The sequence below is a fragment of the Euprymna scolopes genome, chromosome 41 (assembly GCF_053919585.1).
Source record: "Euprymna scolopes isolate OS-2025 chromosome 41, ASM5391958v1, whole genome shotgun sequence".
Lineage (NCBI taxonomy): Eukaryota > Metazoa > Mollusca > Cephalopoda > Sepiida > Sepiolidae > Euprymna > Euprymna scolopes.
The window spans coordinates 18,722,627-18,741,700 of NC_136522.1; the positions used below are offsets into that span (position 1 = coordinate 18,722,627).

The window sequence follows — 19,074 nt, forward strand, 5'->3', positions numbered from 1 at the left end:
ATTTCAAATAAATTGTTTTTTGTTTTTTAATTAAAACAATTTTTTTTTTCAAGAAAAAATTTCAAGTAAATTGCTATTTTGTTTTTTAATTAAAACAATTTTTTTTTTCAAGAAAAGTTTTAAATAAATTGTTTTTTTTTTTAATATAAACGATTTTTTTCAAGAAAAAGTTTCAAATAAATTGTATTTTTGTTTTTTTCAATTAAAACAATTTTTTATGATGGGAAAATAAAAACGATTGTGAATAAAAAAAATATTTATCAGTTTCAATGTCCACTTTTTATAGATGCCCATCCTCTGCATTTTTAGTATTGATGCGTCTCCATGTATACTAGTCCCCTGCAGTTTTGCATTTCAATTATTCTGCACATAGATTCATAATTTTTGCATTTTTTTCTTTTTCGCAAAAGTTTTTTCTTTCTTGAGAGAAAGTAATACTTCCTTCGGAAGAATTAGTGCAGTCACACAGTGTGCTATAATTCATTTTCAACTTTTACACATTTTGTTTATCTGATTTAAATTAACAAAACTTCTCTCATAGAACTACCCACCTATGGAACACTGTTCCACTAGCTTGCTTCCTGGCCAATTACAATATGGTAGCCTTCAAGTCCAATGTAAACAAGTTCTTGCTGAGCAGTCCTCTTAAATAATCCAAATTCTACCCAATCTACACGATTAACAATTACTAAACTACCATCTTACATTCATTAACCCTTATCGTTGAGTGACCTTCGGGCCCTGATAAGTGGTGACTCCCTTGTAAAAAAAACAAAAACAAGAGGCTATTTATTAGCGAAATATTGAACTTACAACGAAAAAAAGTAAATAAAAATGATTTTATCATTATATCCGACACTTTAATGTTTTCGAATTTCTCATTTAAATTTTATTTAAAATAAGTGTCTTTTAAAAATGTGTCACCATTAAATTCCTGCTCGAAACTGGGGCACAACACATGTGGACCCACCGGAACAGCATGTACATTTCCCTTCTCTTCTACTCCGAGGCATTGCCTCCACCATAACACCAAAATGAGGAAAAGGAAAAAGAAAAGAAAATCATAGACTGGACTTCCTACCCTGAAGAAGTTATTTATTAGTGAAATATTGGACTTTCAACACAAAAAAAAGTAAATAAAAAATGATTTTATCACTGTATCCGACACTTTAAAGTTTTCAAATTTCTCATTTAAAAAAAAACTTTATGAATTCATTGAAATTTGTTGTCTGTTAACAACTAATTACTAATTGGTTAATTGTGTGGGCATCTTCCAGCTGTTTCCGTTAATCATGCTGGATGATGACGCTGCAAACATAAGTCAGAATTTGAATAAATACCAATATAATAATATTATCAACATTTTTATTTTTTATTTGTTCTTTCAATATTTTCATGTGTTGAATGAATATGTATGATTTTTGATTTATGTTGTCCAGGTGTTTGATATGTAATATTCTTTTATCCGTTTATTTGTCTATCTTGTTGCAAGACTACATGTAGTTTATTTAGGTAAAATATTTGGGTTCAAGCAGAAAGAGAGAGAGAGAGAGAGAGAGAGAGAGAGAGAGAGAGAGAGAGAGAGAGAGAGAGAGAGAGAGAGAGAGACAGAGACAGAGGGGAGGGTGATTTATGTTGTCCAGGTGTTTGATATGTAATATTCTTTTATCCGTTTATTTGTCTATCTTGTTGCAAGACTACATGTAGTTTATTTAGGTAAAATATTTGGGTTCAAGCAGAAAGAGAGAGAGAGAGAGAGAGAGAGAGAGAGAGAGAGAGAGAGAGAGAGAGAGAGAGAGAGAGACAGAGACAGAGGGGAGGGTGATTTATGTTGTCCAGGTGTTTGATATGTAATATTCTTTTATCCGTTTATTTGTCTATCTTGTTGCAAGACTACATGTAGTTTATTTAGGTAAAATATTTGGGTTCAAGCAGAAAGAGAGAGAGAGAGAGAGAGAGAGACAGAGACAGAGACAGAGACAGAGACAGAGACAGAGGGGAGGGTGATTTATGTTGTCCAGGTGTTTGATATGTAATATTCTTTTATCCGTTTATTTGTCTATCTTGTTGCAAGACTACATGTAGTTTATTTAGGTAAAATATTTGGGTTCAAGCAGAAAGAGAGAGAGAGAGAGAGAGAGAGACAGAGACAGAGACAGAGACAGAGACAGAGACAGAGGGGAGGGTGATTTATGTTGTCCAGGTGTTTGATATGTAATATTCTTTTATCCGTTTATTTGTCTATCTTGTTGCAAGACTACATGTAGTTTATTTAGGTAAAATATTTGGGTTCAAGCAGAAAGAGAGAGAGAGAGAGAGAGAGAGACAGAGACAGAGACAGAGACAGAGACAGAGACAGAGGGGAGGGTGATTTATGTTGTCCAGGTGTTTGATATGTAATATTCTTTTATCCGTTTATTTGTCTATCTTGTTGCAAGACTACATGTAGTTTATTTAGGTAAAATATTTGGGTTCAAGCAGAAAGAGAGAGAGAGAGAGAGAGACAGAGACAGAGACAGAGACAGAGACAGAGACAGAGGGGAGGGTGATTTATGTTGTCCAGGTGTTTGATATGTAATATTCTTTTATCCGTTTATTTGTCTATCTTGTTGCAAGACTACATGTAGTTTATTTAGGTAAAATATTTGGGTTCAAGCAGAAAGAGAGAGAGAGAGAGAGAGAGAGACAGAGACAGAGACAGAGACAGAGACAGAGGGGAGGGTGATTTATGTTGTCCAGGTGTTTGATATGTAATATTCTTTTATCCGTTTATTTGTCTATCTTGTTGCAAGACTACATGTAGTTTATTTAGGTAAAATATTTGGGTTCAAGCAGAAAGAGAGAGAGAGAGAGAGAGAGAGAGAGAGAGAGAGAGAGAGAGAGAGAGAGACAGAGGGGAGGGTGATTTATGTCCAGGTGTTTGATATGTAATATTCTTTTATCCGTTTATTTGTCTATCTTGTTGCAAGACTACATGTAGTTTATTTAGGTAAAATATTTGGGTTCAAGCAGAAAGAGAGAGAGAGAGAGAGAGAGAGAGAGAGAGAGAGAGAGAGAGAAAGAGAGAGAGAGAGAGAGAGAGAGAGAGAGAAAGAGAGAGACAGAGGGGAGGGTGATTTATGTCCAGGTGTTTGATATGTAATATTCTTTTATCCGTTTATTTGTCTATCTTGTTGCAAGACTACATGTAGTTTATTTAGGTAAAATATTTGGGTTCAAGCAGAAAGAGAGAGAGAGAGAGAGAGAGAGAGAGAGAGAGAGAGAGAAAGAGAGAGACAGAGGGGAGGGTGATTTATGTCCAGGTGTTTGATATGTAATATTCTTTTATCCGTTTATTCGTCTATCTTGTTGCAAGACTACATGTAGTTTATTTAGGTAAAATATTTGGGTTCAAGCAGAAAGAGAGAGAGAGAGAGAGAGAGAGAGAGAGAGAGAGGGTGATTTATGTTCAGGTGTTTGATATGTAATATTCTTTTATCCGTTTATTCGTCTATCTTGTTGCAATATTGTTGTCTTCAAGTCTAACTTAAACAAGTTCTTGATGAGCCGTCCCACTTGTTAACAAATTTACCGAATTTCCATTACTAACGATTACTATATTGTCCAATTTCTACTGTACATGCTTTAACCCTTATCCTCGAGTGGCCCCTTGGCCTTGATAAGTGGTGATGCCTATGTAAAAAAAAAGAAAAAAAAAGAGTACATGTAGTTTATTTAGGTAAAATATTTGGGTTCAAGCAGAAAGAGAGCGAGAGAGAGAGAGAGAGAGAGAGAGAGAGAGAGAGAGAGAGGGAGGGAGAGGGGGGGGGTGGAACGGAAATAAAGTGTGGACTTAAATGGAGCTATAAGTGGATGGTAACATTTAATGCTACTAAGATTGAGCTTCTTTCTTATAACAATTACAAAAAAACTTTCTTAATAAACAACAAAGTAATTATATAAACATTTCATAAATATATCAAAATATTTAAATTTCATATTATAATGAATTATAATTTAATGAGCATTAATTGCCCTGATTATAAAAAAACAAAAAAAAAAAAACGAAACAAAACTTCACTAAAATGAAACAAAACGAACAAAGCATTATATATTTTGTAAAAATTTTGCTATAGAAGTTTGGAACCCCACCACTTGCCACCCTGTTGGTCCTTCCTGGCTACACCTTGGGCAGACTCTATTAGATGAAGGGAAAGATGTTTTTGACTATTGCGTTTATTATTTTGAAAATAGGCATCGCTGAAACATACGTAAAGATGTAAATAATCCAATTTTCAAAAGATCTGAAGTGAATTAATTTACGTTTCTGAATTTTTGAGATGAGGATTGGTTATTCATATTATTTGGATTCATTGAACTACTGTTCTCATCTTGAGTGTCATTTTCACAATATTTTGATCGATGTAACGTTCAGCCTTCTTCAGGTTTATCTTGTTGAACTCGGGAATGTTTCTGTTGAACTCGGGAGTTGGGACCCATGGTGCGGTGGTTAGAGTACTTGGAAAAAAATCAATTGTAAAAAGTGATATTCTCCTAAAGGTTGAAGGTTCAATCCTCAGTGTGGGCGTCTGAAAAATACAATTGCGAATTACTTAGTATCTCTATCTAGTCATGGCTGACGGAAAAAGAGCATGCTACCTCTGGGAAGTAAATATAAATATATAATATATATATATATATATATATATATATATATATATATATTTTTTTTTTCTTTTATTGATGTAGACAAATTTACATGGTTGCGACACTGGACATGTTAATGTTTTGGACAAATGGTCGGTCAATACCATAAATCCTCATCAAGCAACTTAATAAAGTTTGTCTTCCACTGAAGAAGTCCAGTTCTTAATAAATAAAACAACAGCAATAATATATATATATATATATATATATATATATATATATATATATATGATGGTAGTAAATTCGCTTTCGAACATCGCCATCACTCAATATAGCACAAAAAAAAAGGGTATATAGAAACACAAAAACATTCAGTGATGGGCCGCACGCATGTGGTTTTTAAGCTCTGCCAAACTCTTGCATTCCTTGGCACACATTGTACAGACATGTGCACCACTAGCAGCACGTTCTTGATGTTCTTTTTTATGTAGAATCAAATGAGATGGTAAATTTTATCTAATTTATATCGAGCAATGCCTGTGCATGAGGATTGTTATATATAGGTGGTCAAGGTCTGGTGTGGACGTATGTTAAAAGCACACAGATGTCTTAGCGTCTTTCTGTGCTTCTCCCTGACAAATCAACCCCACGTGCACGTTGTGACCACTGCTACGCAGATGGGGCTCTGATGAACCGCGAGTGTCCTGCGCCGTATAACTGGACCTTCACTGCCTTGTGGGCCAAGGTTATCTAACCAAAGGCTAAGGGTGAGGTAACCCTGACAGAACCCTCCAGAGGAGCTTAGGCCCTGTAAGCTGCAACATATATGACCCACCGGCATGTGGAATATGCTCTGGTGCCCAGCAACCTAAATTCCAGTCATGGATCAAATGGCATGGTGGGTGGAGAGGGCTCTGTAAGCCGTGGTGAAGGCAACCTCCCTAGGAGAAGGAAAACTGATATAAAACCTGTGATGACTGCTGCATCCAATGATGTTGACTTGCTGTTGACTTGCTCTTCTTTTTGGATCAATGTGGTAGTTGTTTAGAGGGGGATTGTCTCGGTACAAAGTCTTTCCCCACTATATATATATATATATATATATATATATATATATATATATATATATATATATATATATATATATATATACAGGGTGACCCCCAAAAAACAAAAGCTAAATGCAGGCCATCTAGAACATATGGTGTAGAACGGAGAAAAAAAGGCCAAAGACCCAAGTGTTTTGATCTGAGGTTTTGAATATAATAAACTAGTTATGACCAAAGTTTCATTTCATTCGGACAAAACACTAAGAAACGGGGCCTAATTAGAGTTGGGGCCCGTTTTATTTGGTCACCCTGTATATATATATATATATATATATATATATATATATATATATATATATATATATGATTACTTCATTTAATCACATAAATTAATATACAAAGATATAATTTTATGCATGAATTTTTCAGTATTTACTTCAACAGTGCTCAATACATAGGTAGTGTCGGAATTTTGGGGTCGTTATCAAAATTCAACTTTATTGGGAAACAAGTATAAAAAAAAAGGAGTAGAAAAAGGAAAATAGTTATGCAACAACAAAGAACAGGAGCGAAAGAACAAATACAAGACCCCGAATTTAGGTTTAAAAAGTCCAAAGTTTATTTGGGAAAAATGAGTGGCTGATTACTTTTTGCTTCCTGAAAGCAATGGTAAAAATTACCACGTTAACAAAATAATGACAAAATAATATAAAGAACAAATATCCAAATTACAATCAAAAGAAATAATACAAAAAAGAAATACAATTTTACAGTAAAGTCTTGAAATTAGACTTTCAAAAAAAAAAAAGGGGGAGGAACGTTCTTGTTTCCCTTAAAATAAACAAGAAAGGGCTTACTTGAAAAAAGGGGTTCTGCAAGGAAAGAAAACATGCAAAGCAAAGTTCACAAGGTTCTTTAAAGTTTTTTTTTGTCCTTTTTTTCAAAACGAACGAAACCTTCAAAAGGCTTAAAAATTGGGCTCTCTCGACCCAAAAATAGAGTCTGAATTGAAATTCCTTTTCTCTGAAAAGGGTTGTCAGGCTTCTTCTTCTTCCTCCTCCACTTCTGCTTCTTCTTTCACCCAAATTAAAATTCCATTTCTCTGAAAAGGTCGTCAGGTTTCCTTTTCATCTGTAAACCTTTCTCTGAAAGTGCGATGAAGAAATAAAATTAATGTTGATGAGTCACTCTCTCAACAGCTTGGAAAAGGGAGAAATAAAAATGTTGACTGGCTCTGTCCACACTTCTCCTTCTCAATTAATAGTGTATTTCAGAACACCAATTTTGAACTGCTCCAATAAAGGCTCTCTACCCTTAATAAAAGTGGTTGAATAAGTATATGACGGAGTCCCAGAAACGAGTCTTGCTCTCAAAATCTTAACTGGAACTGATTCGAAAGAAGCGCAAAAAAGGGATTTCTGGGACTGTTTCCGGAACAGCCAATCACTAACACATGGCAACTACACACGAGCGAAAGGGATAGAGAGAGAGGGAGGGCGAGGACTTAAATGACAAAAAAAAAGGAGGGAGAGAGAGAGTGACACATGCATGCACGCACACATACATTCGCCAGCTGAAAAGGCCTTTCAGTTCATATGACTGCTGGACGAAACGGGGGGCCAAAAGAGAAAGAAAGAAGTAACATGAAAGCCACAACCAAGACTGTTGACCTCCCACCTCCCTTTGCACTGCTGAAGACGACTATGTCGGTAAAAAATAAAATTCCGACAGTAGAGCTAGGTAGTAAGTTATGAAAATATATATGGCAATTAAGCTACGCAGAATATTCTGTGTTTCATTCTCGTGAGAATTCGTCAGGCTTATGCGAAAAGTTATTGTTTAAAAAGACAACAAAAAAACTACAAAATAACATATCCAACTACACCTAGGCTGAAAGTAGGCGAACTTACTACAACAAAAGGATATCTACCCTTCCAATAAAAACACAAAAAGAGAAGGGGTGAACCGGAGGTCAACGGTGCCTTTGTCTTGTAAGTGCCTGCCCATTGGCTACGATGGGCGCAGTGGCAACTAGAAAGCTGATTGGCTAACAAAAAACTCAATAGCATGTGCGTATATATAAACGCGCGACAACCACAACTTTTTGCATAAGCCTGACTAATTCTCACGAGCATGAAACGCATAATATTTTGTGTAGCTTAATTGCCATATATATTTTCATAACTTAATATGTATATATATATATATATATATATATATATATATATACATATATCATTGTTGTTTTACTTATTACTGTAAATATTGTCTATTATTTATAATTAACGGTTTTGGAACCGTGTTAAATTCTATACTAGATCTACTTAGGGTTTCTATCCAGTCATGGCTGATGGAACGAGAGCATGCTACTCCTGTAAAGTAAATAAATGGTTCTGTTCGAATTCCGTCCAAATTCCCGAGTTCAACACCTGATACACCCGAATCTACTGCATTTCAACTGCTTCAATAAATTGCTAATCCACTGCATTTCAACTGCTTTGATGAACTGCTAATCTACTGCATTCCAACTGCTTCAAACAACTGCTAATCTACGGCATTTGAACTGCTTTGATCAACTGCTAATCTACTGCATTTCAACTGCTTTGATCAACTGCTAATCTACTGCATTCCAACTGCTTCAATTAACTGCTAATCTACTACATTTTAACTGCTTTGATAGACTGTTAATCAATTGCAAGGTCAGAGGTTACATCGACCGAAATGTTGTGAAAAGGATACTCAAGATGAGAACATTAGTGCAAAGATTCCAAATAATACGAATGGATTAATTGCTTATTTGTTTTGCAATCTATTTCAGACTCACCAATGTCCCGAATTTGATGGAAAGGATCCAAACCCACTGCCATTTAATATCAGTCCGAAAAAAATGCTGGGAAAAGCTCTCAAAGCTCTTTGCTTCCCAGGCAGATTGGTGAGTGGATGTACTTTTATATTTATTTTTTTTCATACTAATTCGAAATGAAAAAGAAAAATTTCAGAACTCCTCACTAATGCTGCAATTAACTTAAAACTGTAATTTACAACACACACTCTCAACATCTATACTCTTTTTCAACGGTCAAAAACTTGACTCCCTGTTCTCTTCAATTTGTCCTTCTTTTAACCGTTATTCCCCTCATATGTAAATTAATAGCATATGTAAATAAAATATTCCAACTAAAGTATTTCTTTTCTGAACTAAGATGAGGATTAGTTATTCGTATTATTTTGATTCATTGGACTGCTGTTCTTATCTTGAGTGTTATTTTCACAACGTTTCAGTTAATGTAACCTACAACCTTCTTCAGATGTATATTGTTGAAGTCAGGAATGTTTCTGCCAAACTCAGAAATTTGGACGAAATTTCAAATAGAACCCTTTATTTACTTCATGGGGGTAGCATGCTCTTGTTCCATGAGTCATGACTGGATAGAGGTCCTAAGTAATTTGCAATTGTATTTTTCGTTCGCCCACATTGAGAATTCAACCTTCAACCTCCTGGAGAATATCACTTTTACAAATGATTTTTCCAAGTACTCTTACCACTGCACCATGGATCCTTTTTCAAAACGTAACGTATGGATTAACTAAGGAAGGAATAAGCAGAATATCATATAGATTGAATAAATTTTATTACTTTTGTATGTAAAAACAAGCAATTAACAGCAAAATATGTTGTCTTTTTAAGCCGTCCCGACCAACATTCAATAAGTTGCTCTATTCTTTACCATGCCAAGATATATTAAAGGTAAGATTTTACTACTGCATTTCAACTGATTTGATCAACAGCTAATCCACTGCATTTAAACTGCTTCAATCAACAGCTAATCCACTGCATTTCAACTGCTTCAATGAACTGCTAATCTACTGCATTTCAACTGCTTCAATAAATTGCTAATCCACTGCATTTCAACTGCTTTGATGAACTGCTAATCTACTGCATTCCAACTGCTTCAAACAACTGCTAATCTACGGCATTTGAACTGCTTTGATCAACTGCTAATCTACTGCATTTCAACTGCTAATCTACTGCATTTCAACTGCTTTGATCAACTGCTAATCTACTGCATTTCAACTGCTTTGATCAACTGCTAATCTACTGCATTCCAACTGCTTCAATTAACTGCTAATCTACTACATTTTAACTGCTTTGATAGACTGTTAATCAATTGCATTTTTACTAGCTCAATTAACTGTTAATATACTGCTTTAGAACTGCTTTGATCAACTGTTAATCAACTGAATGTTAACTGCTCTGATCGATTGTTAATCAACTACATTTTAACTACTTCGATCAACTGTTAATCAACTGCATGTCAACTGCTTTGATTAACTGCTAATCTACTTCATTTCAATTACTTTAATTGACTGTTAATCTACTGTATTTAAACTACTTCAATCAACTGCTAATCTACTGCTAATATACTGCTTTTTAACTGATTTCATCTGTTGCATAAGTCATTGTATCAATAAAATAGATGAAGGCTTTTGTTAACAGGTGTATATATATATATATATATATATAGTTTATTAGAATAACAATAACAATTTGCTGCAGCTTATCATGATAAAGATCCATACAAAGGATTTTTTTCCAGCTTTTATTACCATTGAACAACATAAGAAAACGGTATGTTGCTCCTGTTGCTTCTTCAAGGATAAAAAAAAATTGCAAACTTACATTCTGTTGATGGTGTCACAGTATCAACACTGGTTTCTGGTTAGCCACTTGACCAGTCTAACATTAGGCACTTTGTCATCCAGTCTTGTAATGGCTTCCTTTCCTATTGGACTCTTCAAGGGCTTACATTTTGGCTACTCTGTTTGGAGTGCAGGAGATTGAACGCTGGTGGTGTTCTTTTTTTCAGTCTTGGTTTATTTTTAAATCATTCTACATTCTACCCTTCCTTCTTCCTTTTTATTATTATGGTTATCTCCTTACATCAAGTTGCTTTATGCCTTGTGTGGAGCAATTTAATCTGTAAATTGCTCCACACAAGGCATAAATATGTGTGTGTGTGTGTGTGTGTGTGTGTGTGTGTGTGTGTGTGTGTGTGTATTTCAATATAAGCAAAATAAAAATGACATATAAGATTCAAATATTTTTTTTATTAAATCTTCTTGTTTTGTGCCTGATCTATGATTTGCAAAGGCATTTTGCCTATTTATAAAGTTATATATTCTGAAAAGACACTTTAAAAAAACTACATATATATATATATATATATATATATATATATATATATATATATATAAATGTTTAGAGGTGCAGAATTTATATACAGTTTTGAAAATAATAAGCGGTAGTTTCTCAAGAGCTCTTTCGCCTATCATCTCATCAGGAGAAAATCGATAACGTACAATATTATTTTGACACAATATTCGACACAATATTATTTGACACAATATTCAACATAATATTATTTTGTACGCTATCGATTTTCTCCTAATGAGATGATAGCCGAAAGAGCTCTTGAGAAACTTCCGCTTATTATTTTCAAAACTGTATATATGTATATATATATATATATATATATATATATATATATGTATATATGTATATATATATATATATACCAGTGATTGTAAGAAAATAAAATGAATGAAAGTAAAATTTTAGTAATAAATGAAATTAATTTCTAACTCATACGTTAAAGCGACGTCATTATATATCTTTAAATCAGCATCTCATGCAAGATTATCTCCCTTCTTCTAATATGAAGCTGTTATGCATTCTTGTGGTTCAGAATTTGTTGATTTCAAATAGTAAATTAATTAAATTTTTATTGAAATTCTATGAAATAATTTTTCAATAGTTTTTGGTGTACCCAAATAGTTTTGCCTGATAATGTAATTATATCAATTAGTTTTCTTGTTATTTTATTTGGAATAGCCATATTTTATGTGTGTATTAACCTAAATAAAAATCAAATTTTTTTGTCAGGGTAGTGTTTTCTGTGTTTGAAACGTTGATTGCATTTGAATTTTAAATTGAAATACATATTAAATATGTTTGAAAGCCGAATTACAACGCAATATTATGAAAATAAACTAGTATTTACTTGTTTAAAATTAATATATTTTGGAGTTCTACTATTTCATCAGAATTTTATACTTTTTCTTTTTTTCCTCACCATGGTATTAAATTGCAGAAAAAAAATAATGAAGAGTTTGTGTGCTGCTATCTGTGGTGCTGTTTTTGTAATGCCTGAAGAATATGTTTGGCAACACGATTTGAAAGTCAGGGTAGTGTTTTCTGTGTTAGAACCGTTGATTGAATTTAAATTTTAAACTGAAATATGTATTAAATATGTTTGAAAGCTGAACTCTTCATTAACTTTTTTTCTTCAATACTACATCATAGCAAGGAAAAAAGAAAAAAATATAAAATTCTAACTCCGAAATATATTAATTTTAAACAAGTAAATACTTGTTTATTTTCATAATATTGCATTGTAATTCGGCTTTCAAACGTATTTCATACATATTTCAATTTAAAATTCAAATTCAATCAACGCTTCTAATACAGAAAACATTACCCTGACTTTCAAATCGCATTGCCAAATGCGTTCTTCTGGAATCTCACAAGCAACACTGCAAATAACAGCACATGGACTCTTAGATAACTTTTTTTTTCTTCAATTTAAAATTATGGCAAGGAAAAAAAGGAAAAAAAAAGAAAAACTTTTGACAAAGGAGTATAATAAAAAATACATTAATTTTAAACAAGTAAATACTTGTTTATTTTCATAATATTGCGTTGTAATTTAGCTTTCAAATGTATTTCATACGTATTTCAATTTAAAATTCAAATTTTTTTTATTCTGTCAAGGTAGGAAAGAGATATAGCAACAGTACTCACATCTTTGGACTTATCTAACTCTTGTATAGGTAGAGAATTGCATCAGAAATCTCACACTTTTTGGAGCGATAGAATGATTCAATCATTTTTCCAGCAACCTTAGCAACCAACTGGATATACAAGGTGTCTTAAATAAGTTTCCAGACTTTTTCATGTGGACACTTTTATTGATAGTACACACCTGAAACTCTAGTCCTCTTCGAAGTAATCTCCTCCGGCTGCAATGCACTTGTTGTATCATTCCAACAACTTTTGGAAGGTGCTATGGAAGTCAATGATCCTCGTTACAGCCTTTTTCATCTCCTCAATTGTCTCATAACGTATGTATTCCATTTTAGATCGGGAGTGTATGTCAGTAGTAAGCACTTATCAAAATAATAGGATTCTTCAAGGAGAGAGGCATTCATTTTGACTGGAGACAAAATACGAATCTAAACGTTAACTGCAAGCCTGATGCATTTTCAATCACATAGTTAAAAAAAAAAAATGTTTTATCTTTTTGTTTTTGTTGAGGATGGGGTATTCTGATGGATGCCAGACATTCACTCTCTATTTCAGAGACTCAAACCAAGAGATTTTTTTAGGATTCTAACCATCCCTTTAAGTGCAGTTTGCATCTTTCTTGCACTTGGTTCATCGGGTATAATCGTCAACAATCAGTTGTCAAAACATCAGTAAACACACCCGATCAAGTCAACGACTGGACCATACAATGTGAGTCAACAATCTTTTTTTTTTTTAAATTTTATTATTGTTTTGTCTAGCTGAGGATGGGGTATCCTCCTGGATACTAGACATTCACCCATCTCAGATAGTCCAACCGAGAGATATTTTTATGATTCTAACCGTCTCTTTAAGTACAATTGTTTGTATCTCTCTTGCACTTGGTTTAACGAGTATATTTGTCAGGTAGTTTTTTAAATTCTTTTTCATGAACCAAATTATTCCTATAATTACTGAAATGATGGAGATCTTCCTAAGATTCCAGTTTCTTTTTATATCGTACATAAAACCTTGGTATTTCGGTAACTTTTTTTCTCTCTGCTCTGTTTAGCTAGCATTATTAGAGACGTTGACTTCAACTAGGTTTGCTATTTTCTCTTTCTTGGCCCATATCGCTATGTCAGGTTTAATAGCTCTGTTTTGTAGGTAGCTGTAAAAATTGCATAATCATAGTGAATGGTGAATGACTTATTTCCAACTGTTTTTTCTGGTACATGTTCCCAGGACTTGCTGCGATACTGGATATTCAACCACTAATATATTGCGTTGTGTCAACTGATGAAAAAGTCTTTTTGTTCTGAAAAATTTAACGTTTCTTTCTTTTTTTTTTTCTTCCTAACCATTTTTTTTTTCTTTGGTGCCAAAACTTTTAAATCATTATGATTTCTTTTTTGTTTTTTTTGTTTTTGTTTTCCAGGATATTTTCTGGCACCGTTTCCTGTCACACGTCAAATCAAACATGTCCGTTCAGAAAAAGCTCTTCCATCGAGTTGCAAAGAACTATGTCACTCTGATGCAAGTTGCAAGACAGACCTATTTTACCGATTCCTTCTTTCAAGTAAGTCTTCAAAATCATCTATTCTTGGTTGGTTGTTTTTGTTTTACGGCATATCAACCTTTTTTCAGGTTATTTAATGCAAAATCTAGTGATTTTGAGGAACGATTTTTTAATGGAGTATATTTGTTTTTAAAGCCGGATTCTATTTAACCCATAGTTGGGACCCTAACAGGTACTACCACGCCGGTTCAGAGTGAACCTGGGAGCAATGGCAATTAAAAGGTGGCTCCACACTCCCCAAGGTCTGCAAGCTGGGGCCTCACCATCGGATATAGTTTTAGGTCATATCCAGGACCCATCTATTCTTGAATTTCTTTATTGTTTGAACAGTGGTGAATCGTCCTTAGATGATCCTATAAAAGTACAGTGCCCTTTATTATATATATATATATATATATATATATATATATATATATATATATATATATATAGTCATCCACATACAGTACTATTTCGCTGCATCACAGCTCATCAGTGCGGCTAGACAGGCAACTACCTCAAGCCAGGATTGAAATCCAACCGCCTGTACGACAGTGAAGGCTTCTAACCATTATGCTAATCGACGGCTGCTGTGTGAGTCGTGAATTAACAATATTTTGATATCGTCTGAAATACCTAAGCTCGATTTGTTTACACAAAGAGCATCGCTTTATATGCTAATGGTAATTCATGTATCACTTCTCAATATGCTCAACTCAAGATGAGGAGCATTATAGTCATCCACATACAGTACAGTATATATATATATATATATATATATATATATATATATATATATATTACAGATTAAATTTTTGTATAAACATTATCGCCTGAAGTGATCTCTAGTTAATTGTAACTGGCTGAGTGAAGCATGTTCATGAAGCAATATATTAATGCTTATGTAAAATTAATAAAAAGTATATCTTGCCCTAATTTGGTATTGAGCACTCTTGCATTAACCTTGTTAAAACAACATTGGTTGCTTTACCGTTGAAAAACGTTAACCTGAAATTATATATATATATATATATATATATATATATATATATATATATATATATATATATATATATATATATATATATATATATATATATATATATATGTATATATATATATATATATGTATATATATATGTATATATATATGTATATATATATATATATATGTATATATATATATATATGTATATGTATATATATATATGTATATATATGTATATATATATATATATATGTATATATATATATATATATATATGTATATATATATGTATATATATATATATATGTATATATATATATATACATATATATATATATACATATATACATATATATATACATATATATATATATATATATATATATATGTATATATATATGTATATATATATGTATATATATATGTATATATATATATATATATATATATATATATATATATATATATATATATATATATATATATGTTGTTTATTTGTTTTTGTTTTTGCAATACTTTTTTTTTTAATGAATTCAATTATTTATACGAAAGTGCATTTTTACATGAATGCAAGTTTGGAATAATTTTCCCTTTTACCGATTTAGTACCCCCAAATGGGGAGTGGCATATATATCGTTTTTAAAATATAATTATCCACTCTCTCTCTCTCTCTCTCTCTCTCTCTCTCTCTCTCTCTCTCTATATATATATATATATATATATATATATATATATATATATATATATAATTATGAATTATAAATATTTTTTTTTGATACATGCAGATATTAGTGTTTTATGCTTTCATAATCATCAGTGCAGGAAGTGACCATTGCCGCTGATCGTAAGATTCGAACCCCGCTACAAAGGCACTTTTGACTCCATTAGCAAAAAATATTACCCCTAAGTCACCATCAACCGTCTCAAGAACCAAAGGGAGGGCTCAAAAGCTTCAACCAGAACTAGCTCCCATACTTACAAAGCTGTTTAGGCATTGTCTTAAGGAGAATTGCTTCCCAACATCCAGGAAAACCTCTTCAGTCAGTATATCCCACATTTAAAAGTTCAGGTGATCGGTCATCTCCCTCTTAATACAGACCAATCAGTCTCCTGTGACTCAGGAATAAGTTGCTGGAACCTGTACTAAATAGAGAAATAGTCAATCACCTCAGCAAAAATGACTGTGGTTAAAAGTAAAGAACCTTACCTCATGCATCGTGCGACTCGTGTTAGGAAAGAAAAAAAAGAGAAAATAAAAATGGCCGCCCCCTGGTATTTACAGACTGAAAATCACGTGATGTGACGAGAGGGGGGAGGGGGTATGCAAATGAGATGTGGTTGGGTCTCTATAAATGAGCTGTCTTCTTTATTTTGGGTGTCAGTGTGGAAAGTGCAGAGAGAAGAGAACAGTTGGATTTGAGTTTGAGACTTTTGATCTGAGGTTGAGTTCAAATTTAACATCAATGATATTCTTAATACAGACCAATCAGTCTCCTGTGACTCAGGAATAAGTTGCTGGAACCTGGACTAAATAGAGAAGTAATCAACCACCTCAGCAAAAAATGAGCTTCTTAGTGACATGCAGTATGGTTTCCGTTCTGCTAGATCTACAACAGATGTGCTAACAATGTGATATACATTTTTGACTTTTGCTAATTCAATGGTATGAAGAGCCTTCAATAAGTTTCCAGACACACATGAAACTCTAGTTCCCTTTGAAGTCATCTTCTCCAGCTTCAACGCACTTGTACTGTTCCAACAATTTCTGGAAAGGCTGATGGAAGTCCTCTTGTGTAAGCGTGTCAATGACCTTTGTCACAGCCTCTTTCATCTCCTCAATTGTCTCATAACGACAGCCTTTAAGGTTTTCCTTAAGCTTAAGCAATAACCAAAAGTTACATCCATGAGGAAATATCTTGATGCAAATAGTCTGTGACAAGGATGGAGTTATGAACTGGTGCATTCATGCAAATCTTCTGCATCTTCAGTTCCTCGCGAATAATTGTGTGTACAATTCCCACACTGACATCAAACTGTGCACTTATTGTCTCTATAGACACATGAATGTCCTTATCCATGAAATTCTTTATTTGGCCAATCAACTGTAGTGTTCTGACTTTCTTACTCCTCCCACACCTCTTATCATCCTTCACAGATCCCCTACTTTCTTTGAATCGCTTATGCTACAAAAAAAAACTCATGCTCAATTCATGTAAGATGGTCCAAAAACAGTCTGAAGCATTCCATACATTTCTGTGGCATTTTTTTTCCAAGTTTAAAACAGAATTTTATTGCATATCATTCTTCTAAAGTGTCCTCACGTCCTGTAGCTGTTCATTTGAACCTGTACTCATAAAAAATTTGTCAGTCACCTCATAAGCAATAACGTACTGAATTTTCAAGAAACTACAACAATTTTAAATGCCTGTAGAAAATGAGTCTGGAAACTTATTGAAGGCATTTTGTATCTCTTCTTTTTTTTTTTTTTAAATCTTTTTATCATCTTGTTTTGCTGGGGATGATGTATCCTACTGGATGTCAGATATTTACCAGCTATTTCAGTTTGGATAGATCTTTTTAAAATTCTAACTGTTCCTTTAAGTGCAATTGTTTATATCCATCTTGCACTTAGTTTACTGGGTATATTAGCCAGGTAGTTTTTGCAATTCTTTTTTCATAAGCTTGATTGCTCTTATAATTACTGGAATGATGGAGATCTTCCCAAGATTCCAGTTTCTTTTCCTGTCGTACATAAGACCTTGGTATTTCGTTATCTTTTCCCTTTCAGCTCTTTTTAACCCAACATCATTGGGGACACTAACTTCTACTACTTCTTGTCCCATATCACAATGTCAGGTTTAATAGTTCTGTTTTTTAGGTACGTAGCTGCAGGAATTGCATAGTCATAGTGGATAGTGTATAACTTATTTCCAAGTATTCTGATAAAAATATGAGTTTACGTGTTGTTATGAATGGGGTTGTTGGCATATCATAACTATTAATGTCTTGCAAATATGTGTGCATACGCGTGTAGCAGACATTTTATTAAGTTGTCCTAAAAGTTCATAAACACTCGCGAAAAATTGAATTTTCATGCAATTTTTAATTGTTTTTTTTTTTTTGCGTTTATATTTTTATAGTAATTTTTATCTTTCTATTCAACATGACAATTGATAAAATTGAGCTGCGAGTTTTAATTCGTTACTGCTGGAAGTGAGGTCTTTCAATCAGGAAAGCCGCAAAAGAGATTTATGCTGCCGAAGGTGAAGGAACAATTGCATATACGGTGATCTCACTTTCCAGTAAGCAACTGGAGTGGGTCTACGTACAGTTGAAGCAAAAGTACCCGGCTTTGATCAACTGAAAGTATGCTTTGATGCAGCGAATGATGCCAAGCCATACACTGCCAGGAAGACCAAAGACAAGTTTGAAGAGCTGGACGGTGTTGAGCTTCTGCTACATCCAGCCTACAGTCCTGACTATGCTCCATCAGATTACGGCCTTTTCCGCTCAATGCAACACTTTCTGAAGGGTTCCCGATTTGACTCGTTTGATGAAGTCAAGGAAGAGTGTCTCTAATTCTTTGATTTGAAGCCAGCTGAATGGTACTTTGATCAAATCCGAAAGCTTTCAGACCGATGGTAGAAAATCTTGAAAAATGATGGTTTTTATTTTGAGGATTAATTTTTTTTTTTTATTACTTGACGAGTGAAATTTTAATTTTTTGCAAGTGTTTACGAACTTATGGGACAACCTAATATTTACAAGGATTACATAGATCAACAAATTACATCTGTCAGTCTTAGTCCAATATCATAAATGTGTAGCAGTAATAAATCTTCATCTTCATTTACCCGGGTTCAAAGTTATCTCCTTAGTGCCACCTGCTATCATCTGGAAATACTAGCATAAGAGAATTAAAAAAGGGAGGTAACTCTGTCTCAAACAGAAAAGGAGTTTACTCCCCTTGATTGTATTCTGTCATCCTAACAAGTATGTATATCCTGAA

The 19,074-nt window shown here is 33.3% G+C and overlaps 1 protein-coding gene across 5 annotated transcripts in view; it reads left to right on the forward strand.

Moving 5' to 3' along the window:
• The window catches only part of LOC145266375 (uncharacterized), a 57,335-nt gene that overhangs the window by 21,606 nt on the left and 16,655 nt on the right, over positions 1-19,074 (forward strand). For 4 of the 5 annotated variants that reach the window (XM_080122006.1, XM_080122003.1, XM_080122004.1 and 1 more), the window contains 3 exons: positions 8,494-8,607; positions 9,364-9,423; positions 13,958-14,098. In XM_080122006.1, coding sequence (XP_079978132.1) covers positions 8,494-8,607; positions 9,364-9,423; positions 13,958-14,098 — 315 coding nt within the window. The remainder of the gene's footprint in view (positions 1-8,493; positions 8,608-9,363; positions 9,424-13,957; positions 14,099-19,074) is intronic. The other variant, XM_080122005.1, reaches the window with a different exon arrangement.